General features: G+C 35.8%; 1 protein-coding gene across 1 annotated transcript in view; it reads right to left on the bottom strand.

Moving 5' to 3' along the window:
• Nucleotides 1-15874, bottom strand: part of si:dkey-18a10.3 (heat shock factor protein 1) — a 38374-nt gene extending 22500 nt beyond the window's left edge. The window contains exons 1-5 of the mRNA XM_039766226.1: nt 15563-15874; nt 8436-8544; nt 3253-3377; nt 2968-3092; nt 2799-2874 (exon numbers count right to left, since the gene is read on the bottom strand). Coding sequence (XP_039622160.1) covers nt 2799-2874; nt 2968-3092; nt 3253-3377; nt 8436-8544; nt 15563-15655 — 528 coding nt within the window. The 5' untranslated portion in view covers nt 15656-15874. The remainder of the gene's footprint in view (nt 1-2798; nt 2875-2967; nt 3093-3252; nt 3378-8435; nt 8545-15562) is intronic.
• Between the last annotated feature and the right edge of the window lie 366 nt (nt 15875-16240).

Raw genomic sequence — 16240 nt, 5'->3', positions numbered from 1 at the left:
GCGGTGATCACTGCCGGCGCCTCCTCTTAGTGTTGAGGAAGTCAGTTTAAGAAGCGCATAGCAATTAACAACTGGGTCGGAAAACACTTAACACAAAGCATTTAATGTTCTACTCAACTTATGATGGGGTTTGAGAAAATCTAGTAAATTAAACATTGATTTTAGGGTGAAGTTTGGTTTATGACATTCTACTTTAATTATAAATAAACTATGAGAATAAAGTGGAAATGTCGACTTTATTCTCGACATACTGTATAGTTTTGTTTTTCTTACCTGTGTCTGTATTTTTTTTTTCTTCACCCTGGCCCTAATACGATTCTGTAGGGCTATACCACAAATGGCATTATAAATGGTAGTTGCAGTTTTATTATTTAGCTTGGAGCAAGGTCCATATTAATGCAATTCGCCTAAATGATGGTTCAGTTGGTAAAGATGTCATCACCATGTTGCACTTGTTTTATTTTATTTTATTTTTATTTGGTGAATACTGTGTAATGCACCTGGGCTTGAAGTCTTGAAGTAATAGTATTATTACTGGAAGTTGCACTATTATTTATTTTATTGTTATTATTTATTAGTTTAAATATTATGCAGTTTAATGATGGTAAAGTTGTTTAAAAAGTCACTTTAACATGTCAGTGAACAGAGACTGTTAACAATAACAAAGTGTAGTTGGTTTACAAAAAATTTACTATTTATTCCTTTTCTAAGACAAGTTCAATACAATATAACTTTTGACAAGCACCTCTGAATATTTTAATAAATCTAAATGCCTCTTTGGATGGTTGAAAATATGTTGTTAAATTTTTGGTTTGTTTGCAAAATGTGTTCAATAAAAAGGTTCTATATTTTGACTGCATCTGTCATGCAATGTGATTCCTTCTCCTCATTAGTGCCACCCCGTTGAAAACTATCACTTTATGGGGCCATGCAAACCTGTATTAATACTTGAGTGCACATTAAAATGTTTTTTTGTACAATGTACAATTCTCATGACAGTGGAATAGGTTATTCTTAATCAGTCTACTGCAGTAATTGCAGTGAAAAATGTGGTTAACATCCACTCATGCCTGGAAAAAAAATACTGTTGAATACTATGAAACCGGTATAATTTTGAAAAATACTGTGATATAGAATTTTGGTCATACCACCCAGCACTACTATATCAGTGTGATTCTCATTAGTGCTTACTAAACAATCCAGAGGGGCGTTTGGCATAAATTTATAAGTATGGCTATAGTCGAGTATAATGTTATATGCCAATGTGGAAATGCAAACTATTTATGGCCAAATAAATGGAACCTCCAAGTAGGAATTACAAACAAACAAAGAAATTACAAAATTCTAAGTATAAAAGATAGCTTACATTTTACTTTTTTGATAAATTTAACTTATGCATTTTACTATTTAAATCGTCTCATATTTTTACACATCTTAAATCACAAGACAACAGCAACAAAAAATTAAATGTTGCAGACACCCCTTTACCTTATGCAAGCCATAGTCTAAGACTGATCAAGCTTGGTAAACTCCTTAGAATGTCACACTACAAATTTAAACAAGGCTGAAATTTTAATGTTAAACAAACTGCTTATTCAGAACACGAAGATGTTGATCAATTTTTTTTGGGCGTTTATAAATGCCATTATGAATGTAGTGAGAAGTCAAGCAAAATTACACCTTTTATTAGCTAACTAAAACATTACAATATGCACACTTTTGAGGCAACTCAGGCTCATTCTTGCCTGAAGAAGGGGCCTGAGTTGACTCGAAAGCTTGCATATTGTAATCTTTTTAGTTAGCTAATAAAAGGTGCAATTTTGTTTGGCTTCTCACTCCCATGAAGACATGGAAGAAACAAGTTTTGGGCACCATGAGTCAGACACACACCCAGGTGTGTGTGTGTGTGTGTGTGTGTCTGTCTGTCTGTCTCTCTCTCTCTCATATATATATATATATATATATATATATACACATTTCTCTATTATTAAAAAAAAAGTCATGGGTCAAGACATGATTTTCTCGGAGACACTTTAACGTCCCACGAGACAAGGCAGTGAGACAAAAGGACAGCGGCTGTACAGGCTTTTAAATGTTGCAGCACTGAAGCACTGCACAACATGCAGGTCACACAGCAAGGCACAAGCAGCAGCAAGCAAGCTGATCGAGCATAGAGGTGGTAAAAAAAAAAAATATTGATTTCCCATTGTATCAACATTTAAGAGGGGGTTTCAGAGGAGTGACCACATCTCCTTAGCGTGCGTTCAACACCCTCTCTACACAATGCTAGAGGCAGAGACGCGGAGTAGCTGGCTCGTAGCATGCCCTGGGGGGGGTATACACACACACTAATAAATATATATCAGATAGATAGATACTTTATTAATCCCAAGGGGAAATTCACATGTTAATATGCAGCAGTTATTATGCACACTGGGCTACCTAGCATGTCTACTCCACATGCACAAACTTGCTCTCCTACAATACTTATATGGTATGAAAATTGACATGGGGTTATTAATGAAGATATCCCAGCCTATCATTTTCTAACAAGACTTGCCAAATTGATGCCCAGAACCAGAGAATAACTAGAGAGTTTATTTTGGTTGACTGAAAGGCTATCCTTCAATTAGCGGAGATGATATAAGTGCTTCTAGGAAGACACTCTGCCAGTCTCTCATTTTTTTCTCCCAAAGTGAAGTCTTGTGTTAAAACAAACAACTTTCCAAGAGTTATTGCAGAACTCCAAATTGAATACCGGTATTAGAAGTATATGTATGTGCTGTGTTGGGTCTTACCTTACGAATGACTTTGTGCTGTTGCAAGTGTTTTTGTCTCAGGGATGCAACTTCACTCCAAAGACTTTCATTCTCTCTGTAACCCACAAAAGACAGTATTTTTAAACTATTAAAGCCACCAAGAATATCCCGCAACAGTCTGGGTAGCAGCAAATTGTTCACAAATTACCTTTTGATAGCCAAAAACTTGGCATCTGCAACTGCTTGTCTACTTTTTACTCTTAGGATATCCATTAGGATCTTGGAAACATCCTGTTGCTTCAATTTGACTTCTTCACCTCTGCTCAAAGATACCTAATATTTGAAGATAGAAATGTCAAAACACACTTAGTGTGTGCACTTTCAGTTCAGTTCCCTAGCCTTATATACAATATCGTTTTAAAATAAAAGTATGATTAAAAATTACACGATGTTCCTTTAAAAATCTGCATTTTCATGGCTAACTTACTCTCACCTTTCTCTTGATCTTCTGGAGTAGATGAGGTGCTCCGCATTGGAAGTAGGGATGTTGGAACTCAATGATCTCCTCCTTGTCGCGTGGGAGACCCACATCCACATGGACTACCTTATGGAAGCCATCTGTAATGACAAGGACAGTAGTTTTTTCAGAACAAACCTAATATAAATGGGAATATGGTCTTAAATTTCTCTTACAAATACTACAGAGCAATAAAAAAGGTATGATTTTTGTTCTCAGCTGAACAATCAGCCACCTTAACAATTAAAATGTGGTATAGAAAAGGGCCTTTCAACTATATGAAAAACAATTTGAAATATTGCAAAGAACTGTTCAAATTGAAATTTAAGGGCTGCTAAATTGGCATGACACCGGGTTTGGTGCATGCCAAAGCACTAGAAATACAATGAGTATCTGAAGATACCATTACTTCTTACTCTCTTCACTGAATATCAGGTACTGTATTCATATTAAACAGATGCTTTGTACATTGCACCATTTTATACAGAATCATAGATAATGAATTTTACATTTTATAAATCTATAGAAACAGCAACAAGAGCAAAGCAAAAACCCACCCGGTTTGATCACCACTCATTCTTACTTGGGTAAAAAATATTACTGTACAGTTTATACAAAAGTTAACAAAGAGAGAAGATGAGCAACTATTAGAACCTCACCTGTTGGGACCGTCCTGGATGGACTGGGGAGGTTTGGTTTTGGACGCAAAATAATTTCTGTTCTGTTTACTACAGCTTGAATCAACATGGATCTTTAAGTGCAATACATTATCACCCAAAGGGTTTAATGAGTCTAATGAAATTAGCCTGCTACCTATAAATAGATTTTAAAAAAGCAACTAAAGGTCAATGTATTCTGATGCTGTCGGTCAGAGCACATTTTGTCTGGCATTTGGCTAGTCTTGTATCTTGTGAATACTACTTGAGGCAATTCCTTGTCTCAATTTCACTTGTTTTGACTGTTATGTACTATTGGTTCTAAACTGTTTTTAATTATTTGTTAAGTGTTTATACAGTCTATTAGTGTGTTATTTCCAGTGTTCCATATTCTATTGTATTCTCTACAAAAAATACAAATAATAAGCATTAAGAAAAAGTGTCAAACTTTATTGCAGTTTATTTATTTTGTCATTTTTCCTGTTTTTTCTGTTTGTCCATGGTTGTTTAGCTACATTGATTGGCCCCGAAGAATGGACAGTTGGGTCCTAAAATGTGTAGGCTATTTTACTTTGTAGTTACTTTCTTCACAAACTCCAAAAAGTTTGAAATGCTAAGGGTACTATTTGTTCTTTTGAGTGGCTATCTCCTACTTGCTTAAGATCAAACTCTTCCGGATATACACTATATGAGATGGACTTCTCCTTTTCACCTCTGTTTTTTCCTGGAAATTAAAACAATGGCCATGGAACTGTATACTGTACAACTGCCTGTTTAACTGTTGGTTTATATACTTGTGAATGTAATTGTTGCACTACTCAGCACTTTTTGTGTTTTACTTTAATATAAGTATTAGGTTGACCTCTTTTTGTTATCTTGACAGTATTTGGGAGTTGATTATTTTTTTTTTATAGAATTGTCAGATATTGTTTTAAGAAAGGAACTGCTGATCAGTGTCACACAAAGTAATATCTATGTCTCCATTTTTTAGAAGTACTAGATGGTGATAAACTAGATGAAATTGAATCAGAAAGCATTTTTGTTGGTTTTTTTTTTACAAATGTTCTTAGCTAATTATTAATATACTTATTATCAGAAACATCTTGCAATTAATCACTGCTTAATGTAACCAGTCCATATGCTGTTGTATTTTAGTGTATTTATTTAAATAAATAAGTGAAACACACTTGAGAAGATGTATTATCTGTTGACAAAATAAAATCTCATTGTATAAGTAATAAGAGGGATGTTTCTCTTGTCTTTGAATGCACAATAATATTCACTTGAATATCAGGAAAGGCTATTTTCATGTCTTTCATAACCATGTTATTGTTTTTTAAACTATTAAGCCAGCTATAGCCTGGATGACAAAAAAAGATTTCATATTGCACATATTGATACATAATGAACAATATAACAGTCTGGTCCGAAACCTCCTATTAACCCATTATTTGCAGATTTTTCATTTAATTTCTTTAATGTTACATTTTTTTTCTCAAAAAACATGTAAAAAGCACTGCATCTTTTAGCTTAATATGAAATGAATAATAATAATGACTATGCTAATACCGTATACAATGTCAAAATATGTTTTTGTGCTGTATATCTTTGAATGGTGTACGGTCATTTACACGACACTGTTCTGCATACAACAATTCTTTCGATCATGTCATTATCAAGATACAAGTTCAAGTAAGTAAGTGGATCTTGGCTGTCAACATTCACTTTTATTCCTGGCTGCCCGTAAAAGCAAAACAAGGTGATGCTGGTTTATTTGAAGCAGGGTCAACAGAAACCCAAACCTGAGTGTCACGTTCGGATTCATCAGAATCGCATTTGGTTTCACTGTTCGTTGCAATTTCACTGCCTGAGAAGTTCCTCAACATCACACTGCTCATATCACTATCAAAAGCGTGCAACACCTGGGCTAATGAAAAACATTTCATACGAGACACTATTATGAGGCTAGGAGAAGATGCGTCTGCACTGTTGCTTGGGAAACACTCGGGCCTGACACTTACGTAAGACACTCCTACACCGCTGTCAGAGTAATGCTTCGGAATATAGCTGTTAACACTTTTATAGCTCGAGTAATCCTCAGTCATAACACTTCGGCGAGACGCATCTATACAGTTACTGAAGTGACACTTAGGACTAGCGGTTTTAACACTGTGTTCACAACCAAGTGACGCTCGGGTCTAATGCAAAGGAGATTAATGAGAACCTAAATTAGTTTTACGTAAAAATAACCAAAATAAACAAAACAAAATGATTAAATCAGTAGTATAAACTGGACTTTTAGGGTTTTGGTTTCTTCCATTGATTGAATCATCCATCCATCATCTAACCCGTTATATCCTAACTAAAGGGTCACGGGGGTCTGCTGGAGCCAATCCCAGCCAACACAGAGCGCAAGGCAGGAAACAACCGCACGGTACACACACATACACACACACACCCACACACCAAGCACACACAATGGGACAATTTAGAATCGCCAATGCACCTAACCTTCATGTCTTTGGACTGTGGGAGGAAACTGGAGTACCCAGAGGAAACCCATGCAGACACGGGGAGAACATGCAAACTCCACGCAGGGAGGACCCAGCAGCGCTACCTACTGCACCACCGTGCTGCCATTGATTGAATCATGATTAAGTTATTTATTTTCACTTCCTCTGTTTTTACTCCAAGATCAAGATAGCATTATCCTCGACTGAAAGGACTCATAACACATTTGGCCTAAACCAAACAAATATGGTAGATCACTGATCTGCAATGGATACTTTAAGAAGTAACTTGATTTTTGTACTATAAACACCAACAGGAATGTACTATACACCAAAGAAATCAGAGAAAAATGTTAAAGGATAAGTTTGGTATTTTTTTCAAGTTGAAGTTATTTCTTCACAAACACGGTATGCAGCTGGTCAGAAGTCTATATACACTTCAGTTGAAAAACACTCCAACACAAAATGTTTTGCTACTTCTCAACCACGTTAGAGATTTGAGTGTCAGAAATGGTCCCAACCCGACCAAATAATTCTCTTCAAGCTGCCTCTATGCAGTGCTTCTGCTGGGATGAGAAGTTTGTTAAAGTGTTCCATCCACTCCCACAACAAAACCTTCAGATGAGGTCACCCTGTCCTTGCTGAGACAAAGGTTTGAAAAGGTCCTATCCTTCCAAGTGGTTATAAGGTTTGCAAGAATCTGTCCATGGCTACATTCAAAGTAATTCACTAAAATCTCACCAAACACCTCCAATACACGGGTGACAGATCACTGTACATCAATGACACAAAAAGCAACTGATGCCCCTAAAGTATTATATGGCTCTCTAATATAGTATTTAATTTTAAAAGTTGCACAGTGATGTACCTAAACAGGAATCAATAGCACATGCTCCATAATGATGTCATAGTAATTAAAGGGTAATAAATTCTGAGAGGCACAGTGGTTGGTGCTACTATCACACAGCCCCAGAATCCCAAGTCCAAATTTTTTGACCTGGTTGCTGCCTGTGTGTAGCTTGCACTTTCTCCTATTGTCCATGTGGATTTTCAAGGAAAACTCTGGTTTAGCAGACAAGTGTTTCTATATTTGACATTTATTAGGGAATGTGGCTATGAAATCAACTGGACGCCTGTTCAGCCTTTTCTGTTACTCTATTACCTGGACTGTGTCTAAGTTCAAGTGAACAAGCTACTCGTTTTACTATGAGTTTAGCATTTCCATGGTGAAAACAAGCAAATACTGTTTAAAGTAACCATGGGAATAGCTGTACATGGGCTCACTCCGACTCTTTACCAGTTCTTGAAAATAATATTTCATTTCAAAATAAGTATTCACTCAATCATATATTTGTTAACCGAAAATCAGAGAATTTTAAATCATTTTATGTTATTTGAAACAGACCTAAATGCTCTAAAATTCATCAAGATAAAAAAGAGATTTATTTTATTCTGTGTTGTTTTTTTTTTTTATTAACCATGCAATATGCATTGCAACATTTCTCTCATATACAGTAACACCATTCGTTTTAACGTAGTGACGCACTGTTTAGCACATCCACACAGCTCCAGAGTTTTTGGTACATTTTCTTGCCCAGGCACTGTTTGTTTGGAGTTTGCAGATTGTCAGTGTCTATGTGGATTTTTCACAGATATGTATTCTAGTTTTCTGCCCATTTCAAAAGATATGCATGCTAACTGCTGACTCTAAAACTGACCCTGTGTGAGTGTGGGTGTGTGCTTGAATGTGCTCTGAAGTGGACTAGCACCCTGCCCATGGCAGGTCCCTGCTTGTAATAGAAATTGCAAGGATGGGATTTGCCTCTGACAACCCTGGACTGGATTAAGTGGAACTGAAAATGGACCAATGCGTAGACTGAGACAATCTTTACACAGCAAAAATATCCCACATAATTCTGTGACTTTGTTTCCTGTAATCAAGATTTCTTTCATTGTGCAAAAAACAGGTTCAGTATAAAACAGTAACACCTACACATATTAAGCTGCCGAACAAAGCTGGCCATGTTATTGTGCTTGAAGTAAAGAGGTAGGATATCCTTGGAAAACTGTCTCTCATTGGATACTTGGAAACATGAGCCACCCTGGAAAATTGAAGAGGAAAGGGGGAAGGAAAGGTGTCAAAGAGATAAAGAAAGACATTCTATTAGTGTTACAATACAAGCAGAACCCTTAAAAATCAATTCAGGTTTAAAAAGCAAACAAGGAAGAGATGCATATTCAAAATAGTTTGCATTTTTCTGTTATTATGTATGTATAGGTTTCAAAGATACCTATCCAGTTCCACTCCAGAAAGGTATTACCAGTCGAACCTGCAACATGCTTGTAAGTCTTTATTTTCAATCAATACGTATCACTTTTTAAAACAATCCTTCCCAGATTGCTTTCTTTACAAGTGAAGGTGTTGGCTGACTGCTCAATTCCATAGTATCTCAAAATTATACTAGATTTATGATACCATGTATCAGATATTCAATGACTGTTAAATGACATATATTCTCATAAAGTATCCAATTCTCTAGTGATTATTCCAGGCTCGGACAACACAAGACCCTTTTGACAGTCGAATTACATTATCCATTTACTGTGTAAACATGGGCTGGTTTCAATACATGCTTGTGGATTAAAATACTTTATTCTAGTCCTGAAGCTTCAGCTGGTATAAATAATACAAATACATTGCTATCGCTATTGAATTAATAGGTATTCATGTTCAAATACATGTCCAAGATAAAAGGGCTCACAAAGGGAAGTCTTGAACAAAATGTATCACTTTTAAGCTGATGAAATTGTTCGATGTATCATGGACAAATCCTCTTTTTTATCATTTGTACTAAATTGTTGAGGTGAATGTCATCTGGTCTCTTCCCAGTGAAAGCCCTTAGGACACCGGACTAAACTAGATAATTTTTTGCTGATGCGCAATGTTCTTTATGTGATTACATAGAAGTGATAGTTTCAAGAAAACTTAACCAGTATCTATCTATCTATCTATCTATCCTTAACTTTTGCAACAAGATATTAATAGATGGTCATCTCTCTTCCACTTACTTTAGCAAGGATCGTTAATACCTTTTTCAGAGCATCCCTAGAGATATAAAAAAAATGTTAAAAAAAGTAGACTTTGAAACTTTCTTTTGTTACTAGGAACTCATGAATTACTGCATTCTTTGTAAGAATATTTTTGACTAAACTATGTGTTAACTGTGTATGTTTTCTTTTTTTCATAAAATGTTAAAAAAGGAGTCAAAGCTTATTTCTTGCCATTCTGAAAAGCACTATATGAAAGCTGTTCTAAAAAATACTTATAGCAACAGTATAAACAGAAACAGCTATATATACTGTATTAACAGTAATCAGCATAAACACATTCTCAGATATTGTCTATGCCATTATGTAAGATGAAAGCTTTATACATTTGTATCTTAAGTATATGCTTTGTTATGTGAAAACAATTATGAAACTCTCTTTATATTCTGTGAGGCTCTGTTTATCCAGTGCCCCAGGAGTCTCTGCCTGCCTTCTTAAATCTTCCAGGGCATGTAAAGTGTAACTTGAATATTCCAGGGCTTTGTGAAATGCAAACCTCAGTGTACATGTGTGATATTTTGCTGTCAATCACTCATCATTTTTAATATGCTTGCTACTACATTACAGTTTGGACCCATGATCACCTGTGTGTTGATACTGTAGTATTGCTCGGATTTCATATGTGTGCTCATCTACACTTAGGGCAATGATCTTTGTGAGTGCCAATTTGCACAAATGCAGTTTGCTTTGACATTATCTCATGTGAGGTCATGGGGAAATGTATAAATCTGCATATTACCTCACATGTAAGGGAATTCAAAGCTTGGTGCAAAATTTGAGAAATGCTTGGGTTTGACATACATAAATCAAAAGCCGCATTTTACACATAGTATTACACATTCATTTCAACTGACTACATCAAGCTTCTCCACGTAGATGAAAGGATCACATAACTTACAAAATTTGTGATGAATACTATTTTGTCCCTGTCAAATCATTATCTTTTTATGGGTTCACTGTTGTCTAGCGTTTTAAAGCAGAATGTCCATGCTGATCTCTGCCTGAACAGCATCTTCTGGCAGCTCCTGCTGAGCTAGTACAGCTCATGAGCTCTCCTAAATCCCGGATAAGTTAGGAGCAGTTTCCTAAATTAGGAAAATTGATAAAATACTTTTTCGCCCACTCCTAAGAGTTGGAGCAGAATTGCTATGAGATTTGTGAGCAAGTTAGGACCATTTTCCTGTTCTGAGATGCTTGATAAATACATGCAAAATAATTGTCATGCCAATGCAGCCAGTGACTTTTTATAGAATGTAAAAACTTTCAATTATATAAAAAAGAAAAGTTCTAACTTTTTTTTGAGTTGTCATTGTGCTGTTGGGATAGGTTCTGGCCTGTGCAATCTTAAATGTGACACATCAGACACAGAAAAAAATGATAGCTTGAAAACATTAATAAAAAGTTAAGCTTTTTAGATCATTTTAGCATTCAAAAAGAAAATCTGAATTTGAATATCAAGGGCAATCTAGACTCAAAATATTCCAGAACACAATTTTCTTTTCTGCCCATCCACAAGAAGAGTTCATCCATGCCTGATGTTCGAGAAGTAAGCCAAGAGAAGAACAGCTTGATTCACTTCACATAAAGGAGGGGAGACACAGTCTGACATTGGAATTTAATAAAGTGGACAGTGGTTGGTAAGAACCCTAATACATCAGGACATGCAGGGAGGAAATGAAAGCAAAATAGAGCATTCAGAGCTGAGATGTCAAGTTCAATTTTTATGTCACAGTACTTACATGTCTCCTCTGAACAGCTGACAATACAGTATCAACAAAATCATACAGCTGATCTGAACAACAGTTGAATGCCAATCGCCCAAGCTTCAAGAACTTGGAGTGGAGTCTTCCAAACTCTTCTACTACTTGGTGATCACGTCTTTTTGAATATGGCAGATTAGATTTTAATGGGAAACAAACATAATACACTTGGCTCTTTGCTCCTCTATTTTAATTTGCTGTAACAAAATATAAATAATTTTAAAAACATATTTTTTAGTTTGACTAGATTGAACTGGAATGTCTGATTGCTTTTACTGATGTTCAATTAAACAGTACAGTATAGCAATTTTAAACGTCATTTGAATATTTCAACTATGGTGGAATTCTACAGTATCGATAATCAATCCAATATAATGCTCTCTGAAAAATATAAAAGCCAGAATAACAAAAAGCAAATTTCCAGAAACCATTAGTCTCAGTGTAATGGGCAAATTAAAGCAGCAATTGACTCCTAGACGACACTGCAAACTCCTAGAAACAATGTAGCTCAAGAACACTTTACTTAAAGGCTGGTACACAACTAGGCCCACACATTCAACAATAATCTGATCAGGTAGGCCTGTGGCCTGTACATCTTTTATGTCACTTCTACTATGGTTAGTCATATTAAAGATTATTATCAGGCTTACATGCTTTGGTATATGTATTTACACACCCAGCTTTGTTAGTCACAAGTCTAGGTTAATCCTCATTTAAAGATACTATTATCTTCATAATATAGCAATGTCTTCACAGGCTCAAACAAATTACATTTTAGGATTAGGTAATTCTTTTAGCAGCTATAGAATTTTCTTTATAATATATATATATATATATATATATATATATATATATATATATATATATATATATATATATATATATATATATATATATATATATATATAAAGCATTAGAAACAAAACTATATTATCCAATGAAAGATGCACTAGCCCAGTAAATCAGCTGCAATTTTTAGTAACAATACAGTGTGACTGCAATTATGTTGGATCATGTGGCACACAGTTTCACTGCTCTAGCAATTTTAGTATTCACGTGTGAATTCGCAACTGATCATTAAGATGATCCGAGTTTTTATTTAATGTATAAGCTACAGTACATGTATGATACTGGCTATTATGGGAAGCCCTATAGTCAGTGTTGCTACTTTGTAGATGCAAGAAGACAGGTACAAATTCTGTCCTGGTTATTATCCATGTCACTTTTCCTACTTTATAAGGTCATTATTATCATGAGTACAGACCATAATGAAATCTTAATTGTTTGTGCTAATTCTCATCCCTTTCTTGCAGCAAGTTTAAGGAGTACAACTACTTTACTTGAAAATGGTTTGTCTTCCTTACATGAAAAAATCTAAAAACACTTTTAACATAACCTAGTATTTGTCCAACTTCATAAAGTGTTAAAGACTAAATAGTCGCTATAAGCTGACCCGTTAGAAGTGTGTACAAGTATGCTGGTGACAGCCTAGCAATCCAAGTGTGGTTCATTGCAACCAGTCCTATCAAAACCAGCGCCAGCTCCCAGTGGACGAACGTGCTATTATTTTACTACCTTCTTACGGATGTTAGTTGTGGTTTACTAAATACATTTCTGCCATTCACTAATTTGCTTGTAGACTAGTACTGCAATGCATATTTTGGCACGTATCTTCATCGACGTATCTTTAAATCTCAATAAAATCCAGTCTCTAGGAGGTAATGAAAGGAAAATGTTAACGGTATATTTTATGTTTTTACTTGGGAAGTATTGGTTTTTGGTTATTTGAAACATGGACATAATTAATTATGGTTAATGTGAATAGTAATGTACAACTTTACACTTAGCTCCTAATCATGCTTCTTCAACAATAAACAGCTTACCTTTGTACACGATGCATTTTCAAAACTCTTACGTTGATTTATCCCAATTTATTACTCTGGATGAAAACACCACACGATGCATTTTCAAAACTCTTACGGTGATTTATCCCAATTTATTACTCTGGATGAAAACACCAAACATTCATGCTAATTTACACATTCTTCAACTTTAATATGTGGAGTCAAGTCATTAAAAATAATACCCATTACTGGTGGAGTGAAAGGTTTACATGCCTTGCACGGCGTCACAGTAAGTCGGTGCATCTGTCACCTCCTGAAAATAAAACCGTTTTCCACTAGCCACTCAGGAAAACACCCTGCATTGTGTGTATCCAATTTAACCAGACCTTCTATAATAAATGTTTTTTTTTTTTTGTTTTGAAAGATTTTCTGTGTCATCTTTATTTAAACCCGTGCCAAAAAAACAGCGAGTACTGTACGCGTGTTTCTAGCGTGCCAAGTAAAATGCTTGGCCATTTCTGTAATGAGCAGTGTTGCACCAGCCAATGAAATTGTGCGAGGAGATCCAGCCAATTGCGACTTTTACGGCCTCCACGTTTCAGCGAATTAGGTAAGAAGTACCGCCTATGGGCGGACCAGGAAAGCACATGGGAAAGTCGCGTGGGTTTGTGCCAGTCAGCTACTTACGTAAAAAATGAACGTAACGACCACCGTGCTGGTTGATGTGGGATGCGTTTGGAAGTGTATATAGCTTATTTACTTTTGAATGATGTGTTATCTTCTACCTCTTTACAGTACTTGAACCATTTTTGAGAGTGACTTCAAGTATGTCATTAGCTTCCTAGCAATTATTCTGGAAGAAGCCCTGTCATTACTGGTAAAACCAAAGAGCGAGTAGTGGTGTACAGACTAAGTAAGGATGTTAATATCAGAAATGTAGTTTTTGAGAGATTGTGCCTTTATTCATACTGATGCCAACGCAGTAAATGAAAATGACGCACCCGTTCGGATTCGTCGCGGAGGGTTGCGGCAAGCGGCGTGTCAATTACTTAACTAACTTTATATCGCGTTTTTCTAAGTAATTCAATGAAACAGGTTTCAATAGCTCTAGATAAAACACTGCAGAAACCTGAAATAATCGAGGGCAAATAATACACTGGCAAAATAACCAGGCGGCAGGAGCATCATATCTGGTGGGAAGGTCGCACAAAACAAAACAGCGGTGTAATCTTTTTAGTTAGCCAATAAAAGGTGTCATTTTGCTTGGCTCTTTTCTAGTAAACTTTAAAGAATGTGTCCCACTCAAAGGGGAATATGTATTTTTTCTGACATGCATGCTATATGAAGCTGTATAGTTGTTAAACCCTTCAGGCGATTTAAACGCCAGACAACACACAATATTGACAAATTTAGACAATACAGACAAATTTATCTTGGACAGAGCAAAATGGTAATTTAAATTATTTAAAAGGTAAAATTTATACTTATTCGTAAAAGCAAATTCACATCAAACCTACTCCAGCGTAAACTCCTTTGCATTGCTGGGAGGCACAAAAAATAAGGACACTTTTAGGGGGCTGCATATTTTACTGAAATCAAGCTACACAATTACGTTAACTGGATTCACGATAAAAAAAAAGACTCTTAGGGACGTGAGATTACTTCTTTAACTTTCAGGGCCGATTTTTACGAGAGTTCAGATTAGATCTCTGACATGCCTTGTTAAAACTGAAATTCTTTTAACTATTTTTATCCAGATTAAAGTAAACGAGCACAGTTGTTTTTAGCTTCCTTAACAAATGATAAAATGAATAATCAACCTTGAGTTGAAAACATCGTGCAAATGTCCGTTAATATATTGTACTATGTATACTATTATTACGTATACATAATACGTCACAGTCACATTGCTACAAGTGCAAAATGTCACATTTACAGTAAAACACCCTTTATAAAGCTAAAAAAGTACAATTAAAACATTTTTAAATACATTATGGGAAACGGTATTTCTGAGACAAGACACCCCAATAGAAAATGGTAACTCCTGGATGTCCACTTGCAGCTGAAGTGTGCCAAGCGCCTGATATTTACGGCCGTGACTCAACACATTATGAATGGCTCGCGACCTAGAGTTAACTTTTAGATCAGTGCGCAGATCCCAAGCACAAGTGACGCAGTTCATATTTTAACAAATACCAAAATTTCAAGTGTTGATTTACACAAATAAATTATATACATGCCTTTAGATGAGGTTTCTAAGTTTATTTTTGGTTTTGCTAGACTACAGAGACCATCAAAGAAATGGATTAATCAACAGTCAGCAGCACACAATTTTACATCACAGTATCAACTATAAAGACAACATCGTCAAGAACACAACAATAAAGGTATCGCCATATTTTACTCACTCGACTCCAGCAAATGAGATCATTGGTAGAATGATCCTCTACCAAAGTCCATAATTTACTTAGAAATGCTGGGACGGTGCAGTTCTGTTTCATTCTGCAATGAGCAAGAGGCAGGGAATGCCCTCGATAAAGGTATACTTTCGATCAGCCTTAACTTGGTTCAGGTTTTTATCTCTCTTCCCAAATATATTTCGTAGAATCTACAGAAAATCGTCACTTTTTTCTTCAGACGCCTGCACAACGTTACAGTATCAGCACGGGAATATCTTCTCTTACTGAACTCCGCGCTCTGTTTTTCTCTGTACTGCTTTCTGTAAGCCCACGTGCTAGGAATAGGGACTTACTTATGCGAACCAATGAGAGCGAACCAATCGTCGAACTGTTGACCAATGGGATGTAGAAAATACCGTTTGCCTCTTCAGTGTCTCAAGGGGGCGGAGCCCACAACATCACAGCTTCACCGGGTTAGGTAACTGGCCGTGTCCAACTGCAGTGAAGTGCGTTAAGTAAGCCTGCACCATTTGTATAAATAAAACAGAGTAAGACCGTATGTACGTGATTAAATGTAACTTCAGCAAGTTGTATTTAAAGTTTGATATAAAAGTGGCAGTTTATAACTTAAAAGCAATAATCACTTTTGTGGCATCTTGCCATCAAAATTGATACTCAGCAGCTGAA

Source organism: Polypterus senegalus, chromosome 10 (genome assembly GCF_016835505.1).
Source record: "Polypterus senegalus isolate Bchr_013 chromosome 10, ASM1683550v1, whole genome shotgun sequence".
NCBI classification, from domain to species: domain Eukaryota; kingdom Metazoa; phylum Chordata; class Cladistia; order Polypteriformes; family Polypteridae; genus Polypterus; species Polypterus senegalus.
This window is presented reverse-complemented; position numbering and strand designations above follow the sequence as displayed.